Source organism: Stegodyphus dumicola, chromosome 6 (genome assembly GCF_044657685.1).
Source record: "Stegodyphus dumicola isolate Sdum_Otavi_A_Nest chromosome 6, ASM4465768v1".
Taxonomy (NCBI): Eukaryota; Metazoa; Arthropoda; class Arachnida; order Araneae; family Eresidae; genus Stegodyphus; species Stegodyphus dumicola.
In genome coordinates this window covers 167,021,589-167,041,059 of record NC_140773.1, presented here as the reverse complement: position 1 = coordinate 167,041,059, position 19,471 = coordinate 167,021,589, and the positions used below count along the sequence as shown (strand labels likewise).

Here is a 19,471-nt window from a genome sequence, read left to right as displayed (position 1 = left end):
GTGGCTTAGTTCTAAATCCATAGTAAATCACATACTTGTTAATATACATGTAGTTGTCCTTTTAGTATCAAAATTTCTCTCTAACTTGAGTTAAATGTTTCAGCTTACCGGCATGTCCTTGCATTTCATGACAATTTTTAACGATATGATCTGTTAAATAACACTTCTCAGGTAATATTGCCAGGTGTGTTTAGTTATAGCTCAACCCAGCATTTTAAAGCCTTCCACCTACTCTGAGTATTCCAGTTGAGTTTTTTTTTTTTTTTCTTTTCCTAGTCGAAATCAACAGCACCGCTGTGTCAGTTTTAAACTCATTTTTATTTTCTAATTTATTATCACGTAAAATAGATTATGCATTAATGAACATAAATCACAACATATATCCAAGCAGCAATGGGCTGGCATACGAGCCTTACGAAAACGTAAATAGCATCTGCCAGCCATTTTTAGTTTCTTTCTTTTCTCCTCTAATGGGACTGTGTAATTTAAGTGGAATGTTTCAAAGATTAATTTTCCATCTTCTCACAAAATATATAATTCGCTCTTGATATATTTGCATTCAGCAATGCAACTGCTGGGACAAAATGTTTATTTTTTAAGACAGTATGATATTTTTCACTTTTAATAAGGTCTCACGATTGATATTTATGTTCTTCAGTTCTGATGTTAAACTCAGAATTTTTTCATGATATTTGGAAAAATTCATATTCTCTGCTTTAAACTTCTATTTTCAGAAATTCCAACATGTTAGTCACTGTGGTTTCTATGCCAGGGATTAACGATCGATTGAACTCTAGAACTAATCTGCTAGGACAAATTCCCACTGGCAGTGGAATTCAATATATGAACCTCAATATTCGAGATGTTAAATTCCCACTGGCAGTGGGCATAACAAATAGCTGTAAAAATTCCAAGAAATGTTAAGGGAATCGAGGCTTCTAATTTCAATTTCTAAAATCTAAATTCAGCACACAATTCATATGTGCATTTATTAAAAAAAAAGTTTTTACCAAACCTTTCTTTCAAAATATTTATTACCTTGTCATAATTTTTCGCAATTAGCGATAGGCTCTTTATGTTAACTTCAGTAATTTACCATTTATATTTATGTTTTCTACTGTATTTATTTATACCACACTGAAAATTTTATTTACAGCTATTTACAATTCATTTGCTTAGAGAAAAACATTTATCATTTTTTTTTTGTTGTTCCCACTACATTTCAATAAAAAAATCCACAATAAACATAAAATAAAAAAGTTGAGTCCTCTCATGGCCAGCAACATTAAACTGTACTATAATATTCATTCATCGCCATGTTTTTTAACCATAAAAAAGATCATAAAATAATTAAACCTCAACATTCGAGATGTTTAACTACCTGTTTTAATTACAATTAACAACTGCTAATCATGGCAGTAACATAGCATCTTAAGCATAATCATGTCACAAATATTTGGCTCTAGCAGAGAGTTACTTGAGTTGCTAAACAAATGAGCAATGTCTCCGTACCAGAGCCAACCAAGTTTTAAAGGCTAATAACTAATAGCACAATTATGTTTTATGCTTTTGATAAAAGTAATTAGAGAACTAATACTTTTTTTTTTTTTTTTTTTTTTTTTTTTTTGCCAAAAGCAAGACAGAGAATCTCTTTTAAAAGCACTGATCTATTTTTAATAGAACTAAATATTTCATTGAGATATAATACCTCAAATTCTGTAGGTTCTGGAATAGACTGCAATGAATCTCTTCTGTTGTTATTATTAACCATAGATTCCGGAGGACTGAGGCGTAAAAGAATCTTAAGTTCCTTGATTTCAGAACTATGAAAAAAGAAATTATTGAAGTCATGTATATCAGCATCAAATGACACAAGAAAAATATTACAAAATTCTTGAAGAAATACCTTTACAAGAGAAAATAAAAATTACCTCCAGAACAGCCAAAAAGGTTGTATGTAATGTCAACATGTATGCATCACATAAAAATTATGTGTATTTTCACATTATTTTTAGAATTAAACTTTCCTACACTTTTAATAATTATTTTCCACTACATTACTGAAGAATTACTACAACGTAAACATTTTCGTTTATGTCTTCTGAAGTACAACTGGGTATGACTTAACAATTAAAGCAGCAATCAACATAGATGATTTTTAACAAGCTGATTTAAAGTAGTACTTACGTTAATTAGCGTAACCACTTTAGTGCAGTTTGCCGATTTATCACAGGAAAAGAATGATGACTTATATTTGCAAAAAATTATTTATTACATGCAGATTTCATACTTAAATTATGTATTTTTCTTGAAAGTCAATCAATAAAGCAACTTACAACAGATATTTATTTCATCTGTTCTATGGGAAATTTTGTAACAATCGCTTGAAAAAGAGATTCAAAGCAATTCCTTCTTTTTTAGAAAAATCAAAAATTTTATCTCAGTTTCTTCAAGCAAATTTTAAAAGCGAGAAAAAAGAAGCGATTTATCTATAAAAATGTTAGAACTTGGAATGCAGCAAACAAAAATGGTGATATTTTTTGTTTTAACAAGCAACATCACCATTTTCTGAAGTACTGTTATGCTCATGACTACCATTCTATTAAGGCGGTTGCACTAATACATAAGTTCCTTTAAAGTTATAATAGTGCACAGAAGCCTAGTTTGTACTCTAGTTTATTACTTACAATATGGCATGTATTTTTAGTAACTGTTTTCTAATACTGCATGCAATAAATATGACATGTATCATTAGTAACTTATTTCTAATACTGCATGTAGAACATAAAGTACATAATGTTGAACCCGATCCATCCCATATTCAGTGGAGCTAATTATATTAATAGCAATCATATATATTGCACACATATGCATTTATATCAGAAACAAGAACTGATTCTATTAATGGTTGCAATAAGTGCACCAAATGCAAAAAGGACAAAACAAAATAGTCCTCACGCTGCACTGATGCAATAATTCTGTTTGAGGACTAATGGGTTTTGCATAATATTACAGACAATATTCATAAATTTTTATGAAGCAAAAGAAAAAAATTAGTTAAAATGCATTCTTAATAAGATGAAAGCTTTTTAGCCTGATAACACAATATTGCCTGGTTAAGAATTTGGCAAAAACTATAGCTAACTACTTGTCATTTGAATGTCTCATCACCGAGAATACAGCCTAGGGTGCACCGCAAGAAATGACCGATAGTACACCTACAAAAGGAAGGCACAACACACATACCACAAAACCTTACACAGAAGTCGAAAGCACAATCTAGGTTTCAGGCTAGCAATATGCTAATCACCACAATCCACGATGGAAAGTTAAAATACATGCTATAAAACAAAACAAAACACACCTCCTTTTTTTTTTTTTTTTTTTTTTTTTTTTTTTAAATGTTGCTGACTACAAACGTACTGCAGATTACAAAAACATGTTATCACATTGTGATTGTATGTATTGAAATACTGCATTTTAAGTCATTTGTTGGGCACAGTTCAATGCAGCTGCTGAATATGTATATATGGCATAATTATGCAACTTCTACTATGTATTCTTTCATTTCAGTATACAGTTAACTAAACTGCATGGCTACTGACTAACATACCTGGATTTTGTATAATCAAGATTTAGTGGAAGTTCACAGAGTCTGGACCTTTCAGATAGTCTCATTAGAAATAATACTGATGTGTTTTAACACACTTTTTTAATAGTGAAGAAAATATCACGATTATCACGCACTGAATTTTATGCATAGCATTTCATTTTACCTCAATGTTTAAATCCAAACATATTCTGCCAATAATAAACCATTCTAACAAATAATTCAAGCAGTCCAGCATTGACATGAGGCAATTATGATTTAAATCCTCAAATATCTAGAAATTAAAGTCTTTTGAGCAATGTAAATACTAAATAGAACTTAATATGGTAAAAGACATGAAGTTTTTCATTTCGAAAATGTTTATTCTGACATGAAGCATTGTGGTTAAAACCTTAAATATCTAGAATTTAATTTCTTTGGAGTAATGCAAATATAATTTCTGAATATTCTGAAATAGTAAATGCTAAATACAACTTAATATCGTAAAAGATATTTAAAAGTCAATTCTTACTTTATTAAAAATCAGTACTGTCAAAATTCAAAAACTGCTAAGAAGTGTGATGAAATATTTCATACTAAAAAAAAAGCATTATTTTAAGATATAAAATTTGAATACTTAATTTATAATTTGCATGACCTTTTGTTTTACACTGTTAATATATGTGTTAAAGAAATCATTACCAAAAAATGTGCTTTTATTTTATAAAAGGTTATTATTATTATTACAAAGTGTCTAAATAGTAACAAAGCTAGGAATATTCAAATACCATTTAAGTAGTTCAACATTTAACTCATTTAAATAACAGATTAATTTATATTGAAAACATTTTAGATATTTTTAAATTATAAAAAGTTACAATAGGAAATGAATATTGAATCCACAAAACTTGTTAAAAGAAGAGCAAGCAACAAATACAATAAGAATATTTGTATTTATACCAATATTAACTTATAAATAAACAATATGATAAGTAAGAAAAGTGATAAATAGCACAACACATTATAAGGATAAGCAGTATACAGTAAACTCTTGCTGAAAACAGAGGTAATGTTACTAATACATTATGTGTTCAGCAAACTCAAACTCCGCAAAGTTAACCTTCTATGGAAAAACATATTAGATATAGCTCAAATTAAGAAAGTGTATATAATTTACACAAACCTAAATAATATTGTAATTAAAAGGGAAAAATGAAACAAATGTTAATTGAAAGGATTTCTATTACAACTTAATAAATAGATACATGATTACAATTATTTTTTAAAACGGCGAGTGATTTTTGCTTGGGACAATGTCTGAAGCAACTTATTAAATGCTTTACAGTAAGAAGAGCAAAATTTCTTGATACCTTTCATAAAATGATCTCTTACTTTTAATGAGTCAATATCCATTACAAAATCATACAGTTCCTGTGACACTTTTTAGAGATTCATTTAACTTCTTATATATAAAAGGCACCTCTTCATTACTGCTGCTTTCCCAGTCAGCTGATGTTATAAGATCAACTAATTCTTTATTTGTCATTAGATGATCATCAGTCTTTTCTTTCTTTCATTTCTGAAAATCCTTCATTGCCTATTGCTTTTGCAATTTGTACAATTTTCAATCGATGTCAACACTGTTGACAACTTATGGCCAGCATGGATGCCAGCAAGCATTCATTGTTGATGGATTCATTTCTTCCCATGCAAGTTTAATCATTCTCATGCAGTGTCTAATGTTGAATTACTTCCAAAATGCCATTAGTGTCTCATGTTTTCCTTCATCTAGTGCTTTATTTCCAGAAATGTACACATGTTCCTTGCTCTACTGGTTAGATTAAGGAAGTGGCATTTTGCAGAAGGAATAAAATTTGTATGTTTGTATGCAACACTATGAGGGATTCAGTACTGTGTCCTGGAGCATTATTGAGAATTGAGAAAGTTTTAAAGCTCATGTTTTGCTGTTCTAAGTAATGTTTAACTTCTTTAATGAATTTTCTAACCAGTCATTATAGAGGACTATAGCAATGTGGCTGATGCTCTGCAGCATACCGCATATAACTGAAATTCTTGCATTGGACAAATTAAACGCAGAAAATAAATGTAAAACATATATGCAAAATCACATTTCGTTTCACAAGGGTTTATTGTAGTAGTATAAATATCACATTAAAAAAAAGAAAAAAAAAGAAGAAGAAGAAGAAAGTAAGAAATTTATTAAGTCTTGAAATGATGTACTGCTTACTTGGATTTTGACAATTCTTCCTGTAAAGATTCAATTTGTTGCAAATGCTCTTTACAAGATTTTGAATCGTGAACTGGACTAGAATTCTCCACAATCTGCAAAAATGGAAATGCACATGAAACAGAATTGCTTCTTACTCATCATCACTACATAGTATAAAACAAAGTCGCTTTCTCTGTCCCTATATCCCTACGTATGCTTAAATCTTTAAAACTACGCAACGGATTTTGATGCAGTTTTTTTTAATAGATAGAGTGATTGAAGAGAAAGGTTTATATGTATAATAACATCCATTAAATAGTGGAGAAATACTGTTATTTTTGAGGTTTCTAATGTGATGTCATAAATAATTACATTTTTTCCGCTTACATTGCAAACGCAGGCTGAACTCTACGAGATTTATCAAAATAATGTACTAAGTATTGTACACATTGAAAAGGTCTACAGATTTAAAAATTGCAGGACGTAGCACTTGCGGCGGTACCGGCCGGAAGGGGCGACGGGAGCATGCCTATAAATAGCGCGTCGGAGGCCACGGTTCCCCTATAGCACTTTGAATTTAGCAGCGATCGGACGCGTTTATTATCGAAGCTCTCTAGCGAGGAAAATAACAATATACTTAATAAAAACATGCTTTTCAGAGCGACAATGTATCAGTAATTATAAGTAAGTTACGATAAATAATTGTATGATAGTAGTTTTAAAATATAAATGATATTCTATTCTAAGGTTAATTTTTAAACCACACTTATAGTAATTATAAGTACATAAGATTAGATTAAATAAAACCGTATTTTATGGATTGGAATTTTCTATTAAGATCTTCGTTAAAATTTAGAGTTGGATCAATTTAATATTAGGGAAATTATTTTCAAAAATCGTAATTTAAGGTGAGGTATGTAAGTTCAGAAAAAGAACTTAATAGAATACGTATGTTTTGTTGTTGATAATTGTTGATTATCTTTTGTTTTTAGTCGCACGAATAACAAATTATTTTTTAAGTATTTTTAATTTAATTAAAATCGTAGTTTAAGCTGAGGTATTTCAGTTAAAAAAAGAACTGAATAGAATAGGTATCTTTTGTTTTTTATGATTGTTGATTATCTTTTGTTTCTAAATGGTAAGTATTTAGATATTTTTTACTGTGGCACATACTAATAATATGGCAATTTGTGCATAGCTAATCATACATATAGAACTGAGTAAATTTTTTACAGAAATTATAAAGTCATGTCTGGAAGACATCGTCATTCGAACATAGGTCATAGTACAGTGAATGCCAGAAGAGTACGTTCTGCAAGAGATGAAGAATCGTCAACGGAACGTGAGGCTCGTCTCAGTCAGGCTCGAGATAGATATAGAGCTGAGAGAGAGAGAGAATCTTCAGTAGAGCGTGAGGTTCGCCGCAGCCGGGATCGAGATAGGCATACAGTTCAGAGGGACAGAGAATCATCAGTAGAGCGTGAGGCTCGACTCAGTCCGCTTCGAGATAGATATAGAGCTGAGAGAGAGAGAGAAAATCTTCAGTAGAGCGTGAGGTTCACTGCAGCCGAGATAGGGATAGACATCGAATACATAGAGAGCCAGGAGATTTCCGTCAAATCCTACCAGTTCTGACTCGAGGAACACGTGCTGACGAAATAAATGCTTCCCTAAAAAGATCCAACCTTTGGCCACATGTCAATAAATTATAGCTTAAAACTAATATGAGGGTTTCGTCATCTTCACATGGGAACAGGCTATTTCCAGAGATGCTGCTAAAAGTTGGCAATGGAGAGTTAACACAAAGTGAGGGAAGGATTAACCTAGAAAACCTTTGTGTTTTGATAGACAACATCCAAGAGTTAGTCAACAATGTCTATCCTGACATTGATAAGATAAGTTATAAGACAATATCTTGGTTGAAAGAAAGAGCGATTCTGTCACCAACTAATGAACAAGTAGATAGGGTAAATAACTTGATTATTTCAAAGATTGATGCGCCGACGAAAATATACTACTCGGTCGATACTGTTCTCGATTTGGAAGAAGCTGTTCATTTTCCTACAGAATTTCTAAACTCTTTGAACCCGTCTGGACTCCCTCCTCACAAAATGGTGTTGAAAGTAGGTTATCCTGTTATTTTATTAAGAAACCTGAATCCACCTAAACTTTGCAATGGCACGCGTTTGCTGGTAAAATCACTGAAAACTTTCATAATAGAGTGCACAATACTCACAGGATGTGGTACCTGAGAAGATATATTGATTCCCCAAATCCCTCTGATACCATCGGATTTACCCTTCCAATTTAAACGTTTACAGTTTCCGGTAAAGACATCTTTTGCAATGACCATTAATAAACCGCAGGGTCAAACCTTCAACGTTGCAGGCTTAGATTTGAGCGTTGACTGTTTTTCACATGGCCAACTGTATGTCGCTCTTTCAAGAGTAACCTCTAGAGAAAACATGTTTGTATTGTCTAATGACAAGAAAGCTGTGAACGTTGTATATAAAGACATTCTGTAATATATTAATTGGTGTAAAAATAAAATAAATGGGTAAAAATGTAAAATGTAAATAAGTAAAAATGTAGTGTATGAATTTAGATATTCCAAAGATAGCAGGAAATCTTCATGGTATAGGGAAAGGGGAATTGTTTTACTCCAAATTTAACGCGTGCGGGCCACAGGCAGTAATGAATAAATCAAAACTACTGGATCGATTTTAATCATTTTTTCAGTGAGTGACATAGGCTATATATTTTATACCCATGCGAAGCCAGAGTGGGTCGCTAGTGCCAAATAAAATACAGATGGGGTACAAACCAAAATGAATACCAGTAAAATATGAGAAAATCTTCACTGAAGGTGGTTTGATATTCTTTGACTGTATTAGACATCCTATCATATTGTATACAGTACGGAAAAAACACATAAAAAACTTGAACATTATTTTGAAGGAATATAAACCTATACATTAAGTGCATTCTAGATACCCAACAACTACAGAATATATAGGTAAACTTTTAATCTTAAAAAACATTATCCTTATAATAAAAGTTTAATGCACTGATTTTAAAATATTAAAAAACTTACTAAAAATTAAAAATATTATTAAATAAAAGCACTTTAATAAAAAATTAAATGACTTCATTACAGAAATCATAAAGTGGAAGTTTACAATTTTTCATTCAGCTGCTGTTTAGGTAACACATGCAAGAATAAATGCATATGCGAATATTATAAAAATAATAAATTCAAACTCAAAAATATGCATTTTAATTAAGTTTTAATTTTAAATGTTATATAACTATTAGAATTTTTCTATCAGAGTGATTATTAATAGCAGATGTGGAGAGATTATAAAGGGATGGAGAAAAAGATGCAAGCTGGAAGACACAGCGAACAGGGAAGGTGTAAAAGCTCTGATATGTCTGTTTCAGTTAAAAAGTTCATTGTAGCATGCAGTCATGAAAACCCCTGCACATAAGTGCAAAATGTTCCAAATCCTTTACATGAATTGCTATACATTATTGTAATATATACAGAATAAAACTTCTCCTTTACTACAGAACTATGTAAAATAAAATTGCGGTTAATAATGGCTTCACAGTTAGACACTACCACCATTAACTCTAAAACAATCCATTCCAACCATAACAGAACTATAACAATTCCCCTATGCAACAATATCAATAATATTCTATAAAAAATTGAATAAATTTGTCCTTTTATTTTGAAAAGACACAGAGTTAATTTTTTTGGAGGGTTGGGGGAGCTATGAAAACAGGTAGATGTTTTCTGTATAAGTGCAGATGACATACTGCATACTGGGCTGTTTGTTGGAAAACTTCTGGAAAATTAAAGTTCATATCATAACTATCTATTTTGTACAAAATAAAATATGTTACTTTTTTATCTCAGCTCCATTTAATGAATGCACACTTCTTACGGATTCAGCTGAGTAGCTACAACATGGAACAGTTTATTAATGCATGGTCTCGGCTTATATAGCATATAAGTCAAAAGTTTCATGTCTAGGCTTCAGTAAATTTTGCTGAGATAATTTTTAAGTAGCCAGTTTTAAATAGCAGCCTAGTGGGACACCTTTAAAAGAGCTTATCACAGACATACTGCAATTCTTAGCGGTACAGTTTGGTAGCAATATTGATACCCCTAAAAGAATCACACTAATCACTTAAGAATTATGCTATGCAAATCTCATCAAGTATACATCATCACTTTATACTGGTGTATCTTTGTTTCCTCTGAGGCTTAGGCGATTCTTTCTCTTTCATCTGAGTTGGCAAAAGGTTGTATAAATATCACACCATCATCACAGGGATGAAGATATCATTCTTCATTCCTGTGATGATGGAACTAAGCCAAGTATTAGCAAAATGGTAAGAAGTTAAAAACTCCTAATATCCATTTTCAATAAACAGACTATTCCACTGTTGAAACTTTCTCTTCAAACTAAAAGCTTGCCAGGGGCCAATCACAGTGGCACTTTGTATCTTTAAAGTCTGTGGATATTCATACCTTGGTATACGGGGTTAATTTGATCTACAGCTAAAAACTATTCCTGTGAAACCAAATATCTACAGTAATAATACTATTATGAAAGCACATAAACTTATACTTTGAATTTCATTCTGTCTCACTATCCACACTCAGAAGCACTGAACATATATTTGAAGCCTAAAAGAAAAGAATTTCTTAAAAGTAATTATATAAAGATCGTGTTTAAATTGAATGCACTTTCTTTTGTCTTTACTTTCTATTTATAACATCCACCGGAGCAGGAATTAAAAAGCCTTTTGTTGTAAGATTTTTTTTTGGGGGGGGGGGGCTAGTTTTAAAATGGCCAGAAATCTTTCAGCTACAAAATGATAAAAGAACATTGAAACAGCAGTCTCTATTTATGCATATGGCAAAATATTACAATATACACAGGAAATTACAGTTATGTGTTAAAATTAAATAAGAGACATCTCTTTTCTTTTAGAGAAGACAGCGAATACATTTAATAAAACTTTGAAGAAGAAATCATATTAGAGTTACTATCAAAAGAAGAGGTAGCTATTTTATATCAGGTGACCACATCCTACATTAACCTTCAAGAAGATTAGTTTTACAAATCATTTGGTATTAACCAACACTATATTAAACAAATTTTCAGAGTCACCATTTCGGTTTGAATACAAATGAATTTATCAGCTTCTCTATTCTAGTAAATAAAATATGAAGGTTATCTACATGTTTTGTAGACATCCTGTACATTAACAAAAACAGAATTTTAAATCCTTTAAACCTAAATGTTTTTATGTTTGCAATAAAATTGAATAAAACCCTCAAATGAAATTTCTATCTGATTAACGATTTCAATTTAAAAAATAAATTGTACTAAATAAAAATAGCTTTTATCAATGAATGCATTATATAAACTCTTAATTACATTATTATTCTTTAAATTCTAAATTCTTATTATTCTGAACTTTTAAATGGAATATATACAATAATCAAGCTCTGAAATCAGATGTTAAAACTAAAGAAAAATTCTCATGCATATTAAATTTATGTGATATGCATGAAAATGCATCATAAATGATAAATATTAGAAAGACAAACCACAAACTAGCATATACAAAAATGCAAAGCGCTCCTTCTTTCAAGTGACAAATAACAATATAATACTAACCTCTTCAGGAACAGCCCATGTATCATCCCAATCACCTGAAGATGCATTACCACAATTCGGTGATAAATTTTTCAGGGCCAATTCTAACTCTTTTATTTTTACATCTTTTTCCTAAAACAAATATTTATTACTAAATACATTAAAATATTCTGAAAATATACTAAATATACTTATTAACTTTATTTAGCTCTACTAAATTTAAATTAAACATATATAGTCAAAAGTCGTTAATTCAGACTCGTCGGGACTTCGGAGATACCGGATTATAGATCATCAGTTTAAATCTGGTAAGATGGCTTGCAGAAATTATGAAATTAAAAATATGAAACCGTAACTTATGAAATAAAGAACAATTATGATCTAAAAAGTATCAAAATTTACAAAAAAAAAAAAAAAAAAAAAAAAAAAAAGAGCTCAATATTTATTTGTTTACTTTATGTATCATTTCTTTCAATGTAAGTTGTTTAAGTTGCTTCGTTTTTTATGTGATAATACATTCTCTTTAATTCTATAAACAGACGTAATTTCTTGTTCAGCTACAAAGTTCCGCTGTTCAAGTCCTATAATTGCTGTGTCGAGAATACCGACTAATTTGTCAATCGAAATTCTTTCGTTTTCGAAGTCTTCGCTATCGGAAGCGAATTATAATGACGAGGAATTTGATTTAAATCATATCAAAGATGGAGTACATCGAGATGAAATACTACACTTAGTATGGAATTATAAGCCAAATAAAATAAAAACATCTGCTCTGAAGATAAGGATAGTGCTGACAGATCAACTTCCAATTCATTGCGCGCCTCGGCGTTAAAAATAAACAAAGTTTAGACAAACAAACGTTAAAGTTTAGATAAACAAAGGCTATGCCTTTATCCATTTTTTGCAGCAATTCCACTTTTTGTTTAATGGACTTCGAAACAAATTTTGGCTTTGTAGATCGTTTACATATTAGTAAATATATATCAGAAATTCTATTTGACATAATCGAAAGTTCAAGCTTACTTTTATAATTGTCTGCAAAAAATAATAAGCCGAATCCAATTTGAAGATTAAGGAACAACACAATCTGCAACATTAACTGAATTAGATAATTTTAGCTTAGCTTATACCGTCCGTTACACATTAAGAGCGCATTCGTAAACGTATTTTGCGCACGCGCACATGCATATTCGCAGCCGTAAAGGTCTTATGCGCATGCATCAACACGACGCATATGCAGAAAGTTTGTAGCTTTGAGGTCCGGATTGTTGGTGTCCAAATTAACGACTTTTGACTGTACTTTGTATTAAGTTTGCAGTGAAATAAATTTCAAAATAATTCGCAGATAATGAAGTCATCAAATTGATGACAATATCCACTTAGACTATAATAGAATTAAAATATTTATAGTAATAGGTATAATTAAAATATTTATAGTAGTTGCCAATAGTTGCAGCGAAAAGTTTCATCCTTATGCAAAAAGTATTCAAAAGATCTCAGTTTGGGTATATTAGAAGGTAAAGATATCCTAATCATAAGAAAATGGAGTTTAAATTCCAGTAACATAATTTTTTTTTTTTCTTTGGGAGGTGCAAAACTGATTCACATGATGTTAATTTTGATAATTAAAACTTCATTTTCTACCTGCATTTGTAAGTTTATATATGAATTATTTATTTTCTATTTGAAGAATTTAAAAATTTCCCTTTTCACAAACTGCAACACTGATTTTTAAAAATAAAAGTAGAATTTATTTTGCTCCATTTCCTACATACAAAAATCACTTTTCTGTGTAGAGTAAATGCAAAAAACAGTAGTTGTAGATTTTCATAGCACTAGTATCAGACATATCTTTTTAGCTACTTTCCCAGGCTAGTCAATTGATAAATCACCAACAGCCTTCAAGCAAATGCGAAAATAAATTAGCACTTTTTTACATTCTAAATTAATTTTTAAAAAATCTAAAAGCTTTCAGATTTTAAGCCCAAAGGGGCATTTTTTTAACATTTTGTGTGTCACCTTCATTTATTTAATATCATGTTCTTCATACTTAAACAATAAAATTCACTTCAACAGCAATAGCAAAAAATAATTTAAAAAGAGCATATCTCCAGAATTTCCGACACACTCATGCACTGGGGATAAAAATGCCCCCCCCCCAATAACAGTGTTGCCATTGCTTGCTTTGAATTCGGTGAGTTTGTTAATCCAAAAATTCATTAGTTTTACAAAATATGAAACATATAATAAAGCAAATTCCAAATTTGGCCTTCCAGATATCCATATTCGACTGGAGGACTATGTTACTAAAAATTTGATGTCTCTAGGTACTGTTGTTGTTTCAAAGTGTGAGAAACATACATATATTCATGCAGATTCTTCATTATTTAATTGCTTTAAATATAATGCAGGCAAATTTAGCATATTTAAATATAATATTTGTTGGCAACAATTTGAAAAGTGAAGCACCATTTACAGCAAATCAAAGCAAAATGCCAAAACGAAATTAATAGCTCTTCTGAGCAAATTGCCCCTTCAGGCTTGAAATTACAAAATACAAATTTTATCCAAAAACAGGGAATATACTACATAATATACAAAAATTATGATTATTATAATTAAACATGCCCCTTTTTCATTTATTCCTTTTGTAAATCTTGAATAAGTACATTGGGCTGCTTCAAACTCTTAGTTCTGATAATGGGAGAAAAGCTGTTTCTAAAATAAGAGCCTTTTACAATGACTTTAGCCTTAGTTATCCCTTCTAAAAATTTATTAAAAAAAATTATAATAATAAACATTTTTAAAAATTCCTGATTGGTCTGAAAATTTTGTCTGTTTTATATGGTAATCTTAGCACAATGCAAATTTCTATTACTAGATTGTAGCACCAAATATCCACTTCCTTTAAAATCTGAGATTCATTAAATCTAATTTTTTCAATGTAAGGCATGCATGTGCTGAATTCTGAAGCTGAAATAAGTGGTGTTATTATTTATGTTCTTGAGATACTGCTCTTGTAACCTCCCTATGTATATTTCCTCAATATTGATGAATATTTACATGATAATTTATACACGCATTTCTGTCTCCACATCCCTTCAAACTGCACAGTTTTGATTTCATTTTACTGAGGATGAAAAAGAAAATGTTTAGACATTATGCATTAGATGAAACAGTAATCCTCCAGAATCCATGTCTTTAGAATGTCTAACATCAGAGTTATTGCAGAATGCATAACTAAATGATGAAGAGAGGAGTGCTGCTGAACATATTATTCAAGATTCCAAGGCATTTTCTCACGCTCGTCCTCTGACATAGGTCGAACCAGTTTGAGTCAAAATAAAATTGATACCAGAGATCATCCCCCCAATCAAGTAACAACCAAGACATCAACTGATTGCTAAACAGGAAGAGAGAGGAAAACTTCTAAAGGAAATGCAAGAAAACGATGTTATCGAACTTTCAGCAAGTCTTTGGGCCTTCTCCCATCGTCTTGCTCAGAAAAAAAAAAAAAAAAAATGCTTCTTTTGATAAAAATTAATTTTATCAACCTATCATCAGAGCTATGTGCATTCAACCTATTATGAACCTGTGTGCAAGCAACAATATGGAGGACAATGTCCATGATTAGCCTGTCAGCAGTTACAAAGACACAGGAAACAAGAAATACCGATATTTAACAGAAAAAATATTATTAACAATTTACCTGTATTTTTAAGCATTTTGATTTGGGAAATAACTTTACCTGGTTATCCAAATTAAATCAGTATTTAAAATAAGAATAACATACTTCAAAACAAAGAGAATAATTTATATATATAGCCTTATATTTCAATGGAATTTAATGGAAAATAGAAAATTAATGACTGTATGCTAAATTTATTCTTATGATTTAGAAATTTATTTTTAAAAGATGATTTAACAATATTTATATACTATACAATTAAATTACATAGTGTTGCATACAAAAGCAACTCCTAATCAATGTGGCATCAACTGCTATTACTGCTGTTATCCTGTGCATTTATTTTTCCTTTTTGTATTTCCCACAGAAATTTTGCTTTATTCTAATGAATTGAGAGAGTAATTTTTTACCATTCTGAAATTAGCAAACTTAACTTTTTTTTAAAGCAAGACCTGGTTAATCTCCAACCTAATTAATTAGTAAATAACTGCACATTATTACTCTCTTCAGTTTTAAGTAAAATGATATTATTAGTTAAAATAAGTATTCCCAAATGATTATGTACAAATTGAAAAAGACAAAATTTATGAAATATTGTATACACATACACACACAAAAAGGTGATGCAAAAACATCTATACACACATGTAAAGCTTCTTCATAAGATTCTCGCATCTCTTCTAAGGCACAAGCTTTTTCAAACATATCTTGTTTTAAAGCAGCTATTTCATTCCTATATTCTTTTTGCAGTCTCTCCTCCAGATTTTGACTTTTCTCTAAAAAACACAAGTACAGAAAATTATTTTTCATATGATCACAATGGTTATTCACAATGTTATTAAATACAAATATCTTCATTTAAAAATAGAAATTTCTACACAAATATTCAACATATAACAAAATTAATTATTTACTTAACAATGTTTTTGGACCCCCCCCCAAAAAAAGATTTTTCCATTTATTAACAAAAAGTACAGTGTATTATCATATGCATATATATGCATACAAAAATTAAATCTTTATTTCAAATAAAATAATGAATACTTGCAATCACAAAACTGGCTATTAAAATTGCAATACTAAGAACACATATAGCTTAACTTAAATTTCTATGATAGACAGCATTCAAGGTAGAATAAATTATAAGCAGCACAACACTTATGCCAACTGCATGGGCAGAAAATATTCGCTAGAAGCAAGTAATATTCTCTAAACCCATTCTTTAACACTGGGTTGGGAAGAGTAATTTCAATTTTGACATATTAAATTGATGAAGTAAAAGTAAGTGAAGTTTAGTTTGATATTAAACATCATCATACTGAGCTAAAGTTTTTACTACCTCTTTAACAGATTTTACAAGCAAGCTAAGTGGAGGCAGTTACTTACAAATACATTACATAGAAATATATACGTAATTTATTCATAATGAAAATAATCTCCACTTGTACAGAAAAAGGGGAAAGGGAGGAATCATAAAAAAAGAAGAAAGATCACAGTGACAAATTATCACAAAGAAAAAGGAATTATGAAATGATTTAATTTTTAAAGTGAAAAGATTAGTGAAAAAGTGTGCTATTCATTAAAAATGGTCTTAATATCACAATATAAAAGAGAGAGAGGGGGGGAGGAGGAGAGAATGAATAAAGCATCATATAATTATGATAACTTTTATGAGAAAAACTGGTACAATTCCATTATCCAGACTGTAACAATTTGCCAAACTATTGTTGATGCCAAAAATAATTAGGGTAACCTTAATGCAAGGAAAGAAACATAGGAGTAAATAACAAATGTAAAAACATTATTTTAATTTAGATGAAAGGTTAATTTCATATGTTAAATTTTTTTTTTACAGCAATCAATACCAAAAAAAAAAAAAAAAAAAAAAAAATTAGGCGGATAAAACTGAAATTAAATGGGAAGCACAAAATTTTTTATGTCTTCCAACACTGCAGACAAAATTTCAATTTTTATGTATAAACATCTGCACATAAATTCTGACAAATAGGAATTAAAGTTAGCTATTGAGCAGTACCCCAATGGCATTTACTACACCATTCAGCACTACCTCACAGCCACTCTTGTATATGATACCCACTTATGGGGTTTACAAAATTATATTTGTGGTTGACAGCAAAATGCTCAAAGTTAGCATCTCAGAGTATAAATCAGTATAAATAAACCAATGCTCTCTTCTGCAATAATTTCCTTTATGGCATTTAATAAAGTTTTTGATGGTTAATTTGGAACAGTGACAAAAAAACAATTCATTTCATTCTCTGCACAATCTGCTGAAAACTCACTGTGGCATCAGAATACCTACAGTGTTGTTCTTTCTATGGATGAAAAGACTTTCATCCACTTTAATAATCTTGTCATATCTGTCGAATTTCAACTAACACCGAGCAATCAGAGCTGTGACACACACCTCATGCATCTACCTGTTCCAGTCTACAGTTGTATTGTACTTCATCTTCAGATATACACATACATATAGACACATCTTCAGATATAGACATACATATAGATACATCTTCAGATATAGACATACATATAGATACATCTTCAGATAAAGCTCACAAATGTCAGTAGATGTCATCTGCTGACAACAAAAACAGATGAATCTCACAGCTGTAAGAAACAGGCTTTTAAATCTTTCAAAACAATTTTGAATTCCTAATTTCTTCTCATTACAAGTTTCTTTCATGCAGAACCATTTTGCTGCTGAATTATTGATACAACACAACCTGATTTCGTTCTTTGAGCAAAATTTCCTATTATGAACACTAACTTTTCTTTAAAAAATTCTACTGCAGACTTTTTGACATTGGGCAATTCCAAAATTGTTAGATCCATAGCATTAACAAAACAGAATTCAAAAATTAAACCAGTACTTCAATTGTGACTTAAAAATGTAGAACTATATAAATTTATATATGGTTAAATGGGTGCATTTGTTACATTTTGCACTTTTGAGCATATATTTTTGTTGTTGTTTCATGCAGTCCAGATAATGGCAATGTACTAAAAATTGTTTAGAAAACTACATTCCATAGGTTTTGATATGAGCAATAAAACCAGATATGGCAGATTAAAGTAAGATAATGACATTCTGTAACAGTTAGGTGACGAACATCTCCCATCATATCTTGCAACAAATTCCAGACTGAGTATGTTTCTGATCAACTGTGCCAATTACACATGGTTTTCAAATTTGATATACTGTAGGGAAGAAAATTAAATGATCAATTATTGTTTTTAGAGGAGTTTCATCAGTAATTATTTGTGACCAATGAATTATGATAAAAACTTAATGAGAAAAAGACATGGGCCCATTAAAAGTCAGGTAATTAGGGATTAAATACAGTTAAATAATCACAAAAGCATATTTATATCTAAAGTTCCTACCATGTTTTTCAAAGACATTCTAAAGGAATATTCCTTCTGAACTATTTTATTCAATCACAACACTAAATGAAGAATTTATTTTCAAAAAAAAAAAAAAAAGAATAAATGAAAGAGGCATTTTACTTCCCCCCCAGGAGAAGAATGGAATCCACCTTAATATAACTATCAGATATTACACAATCTCTGCAACTGATTAAGCAAAGGACTAACATTACCAATTTCCAAGGGAATTGTCTTCTATTAGGATAAGCTTAAATTCACGTAGCTCTTCAAATGATATAAAAATTAAATTAGTAAGGGAAATTCTTGTGAAAACCATTATACTGATATTAAACTACCACCTGCTTTAATCACTGTAATAACTGATAATGATGGGGGATGATTAACTAATTTAATGGGGGGGGATCATTTAACTTTTAGGAAATGCATGCCAGCCTTGCAGAATTCTTTGAAGGAAAACAAATTTTTATCAAAGTGGTAATTAAGCAATTGAAAGCAAGAAGAAAGATCATCACACTAAAAGAATTCATATTATTAAATAGTTTGTTAATAATAAAATTATATCTGCATATATATGTGCGTGTGTATGTACATTTAAATGCATCAATGTATGTATCTAAAACCACTGTGAGGTTTATATATGTGTGTGTGTATATATATGACAATAAAATATATCAATGTCTACACACTGATATTTTTTGTTGTCATGTACATGTGTGCGAGTATATATCACACACATGACAGAGAAAAATATGTATACTGTTGTATTTTTGTGATTGCTGAAATATAAAGCACTGTTTAATTTATTTATGTGTTTAATTTTTACATTCAGAGTAATAATTTTAGGGTTTATTTTGGTGTAATTTGTGGCACATGTT

At 30.2% G+C, this 19,471-nt stretch overlaps 1 protein-coding gene across 1 annotated transcript in view; it reads right to left on the bottom strand.

Annotated features, from left to right (window-relative positions):
- Positions 1-19,471, bottom strand: part of LOC118181986 (uncharacterized) — a 111,384-nt gene that overhangs the window by 12,263 nt on the left and 79,650 nt on the right. Inside the window, exons 16-19 of the mRNA XM_085819151.1 lie at positions 15,831-15,961; positions 11,519-11,629; positions 5,838-5,932; positions 1,709-1,823 (exon numbers count right to left, since the gene is read on the bottom strand). Coding sequence (XP_085675277.1) covers positions 1,709-1,823; positions 5,838-5,932; positions 11,519-11,629; positions 15,831-15,961 — 452 coding nt within the window. The remainder of the gene's footprint in view (positions 1-1,708; positions 1,824-5,837; positions 5,933-11,518; positions 11,630-15,830; positions 15,962-19,471) is intronic.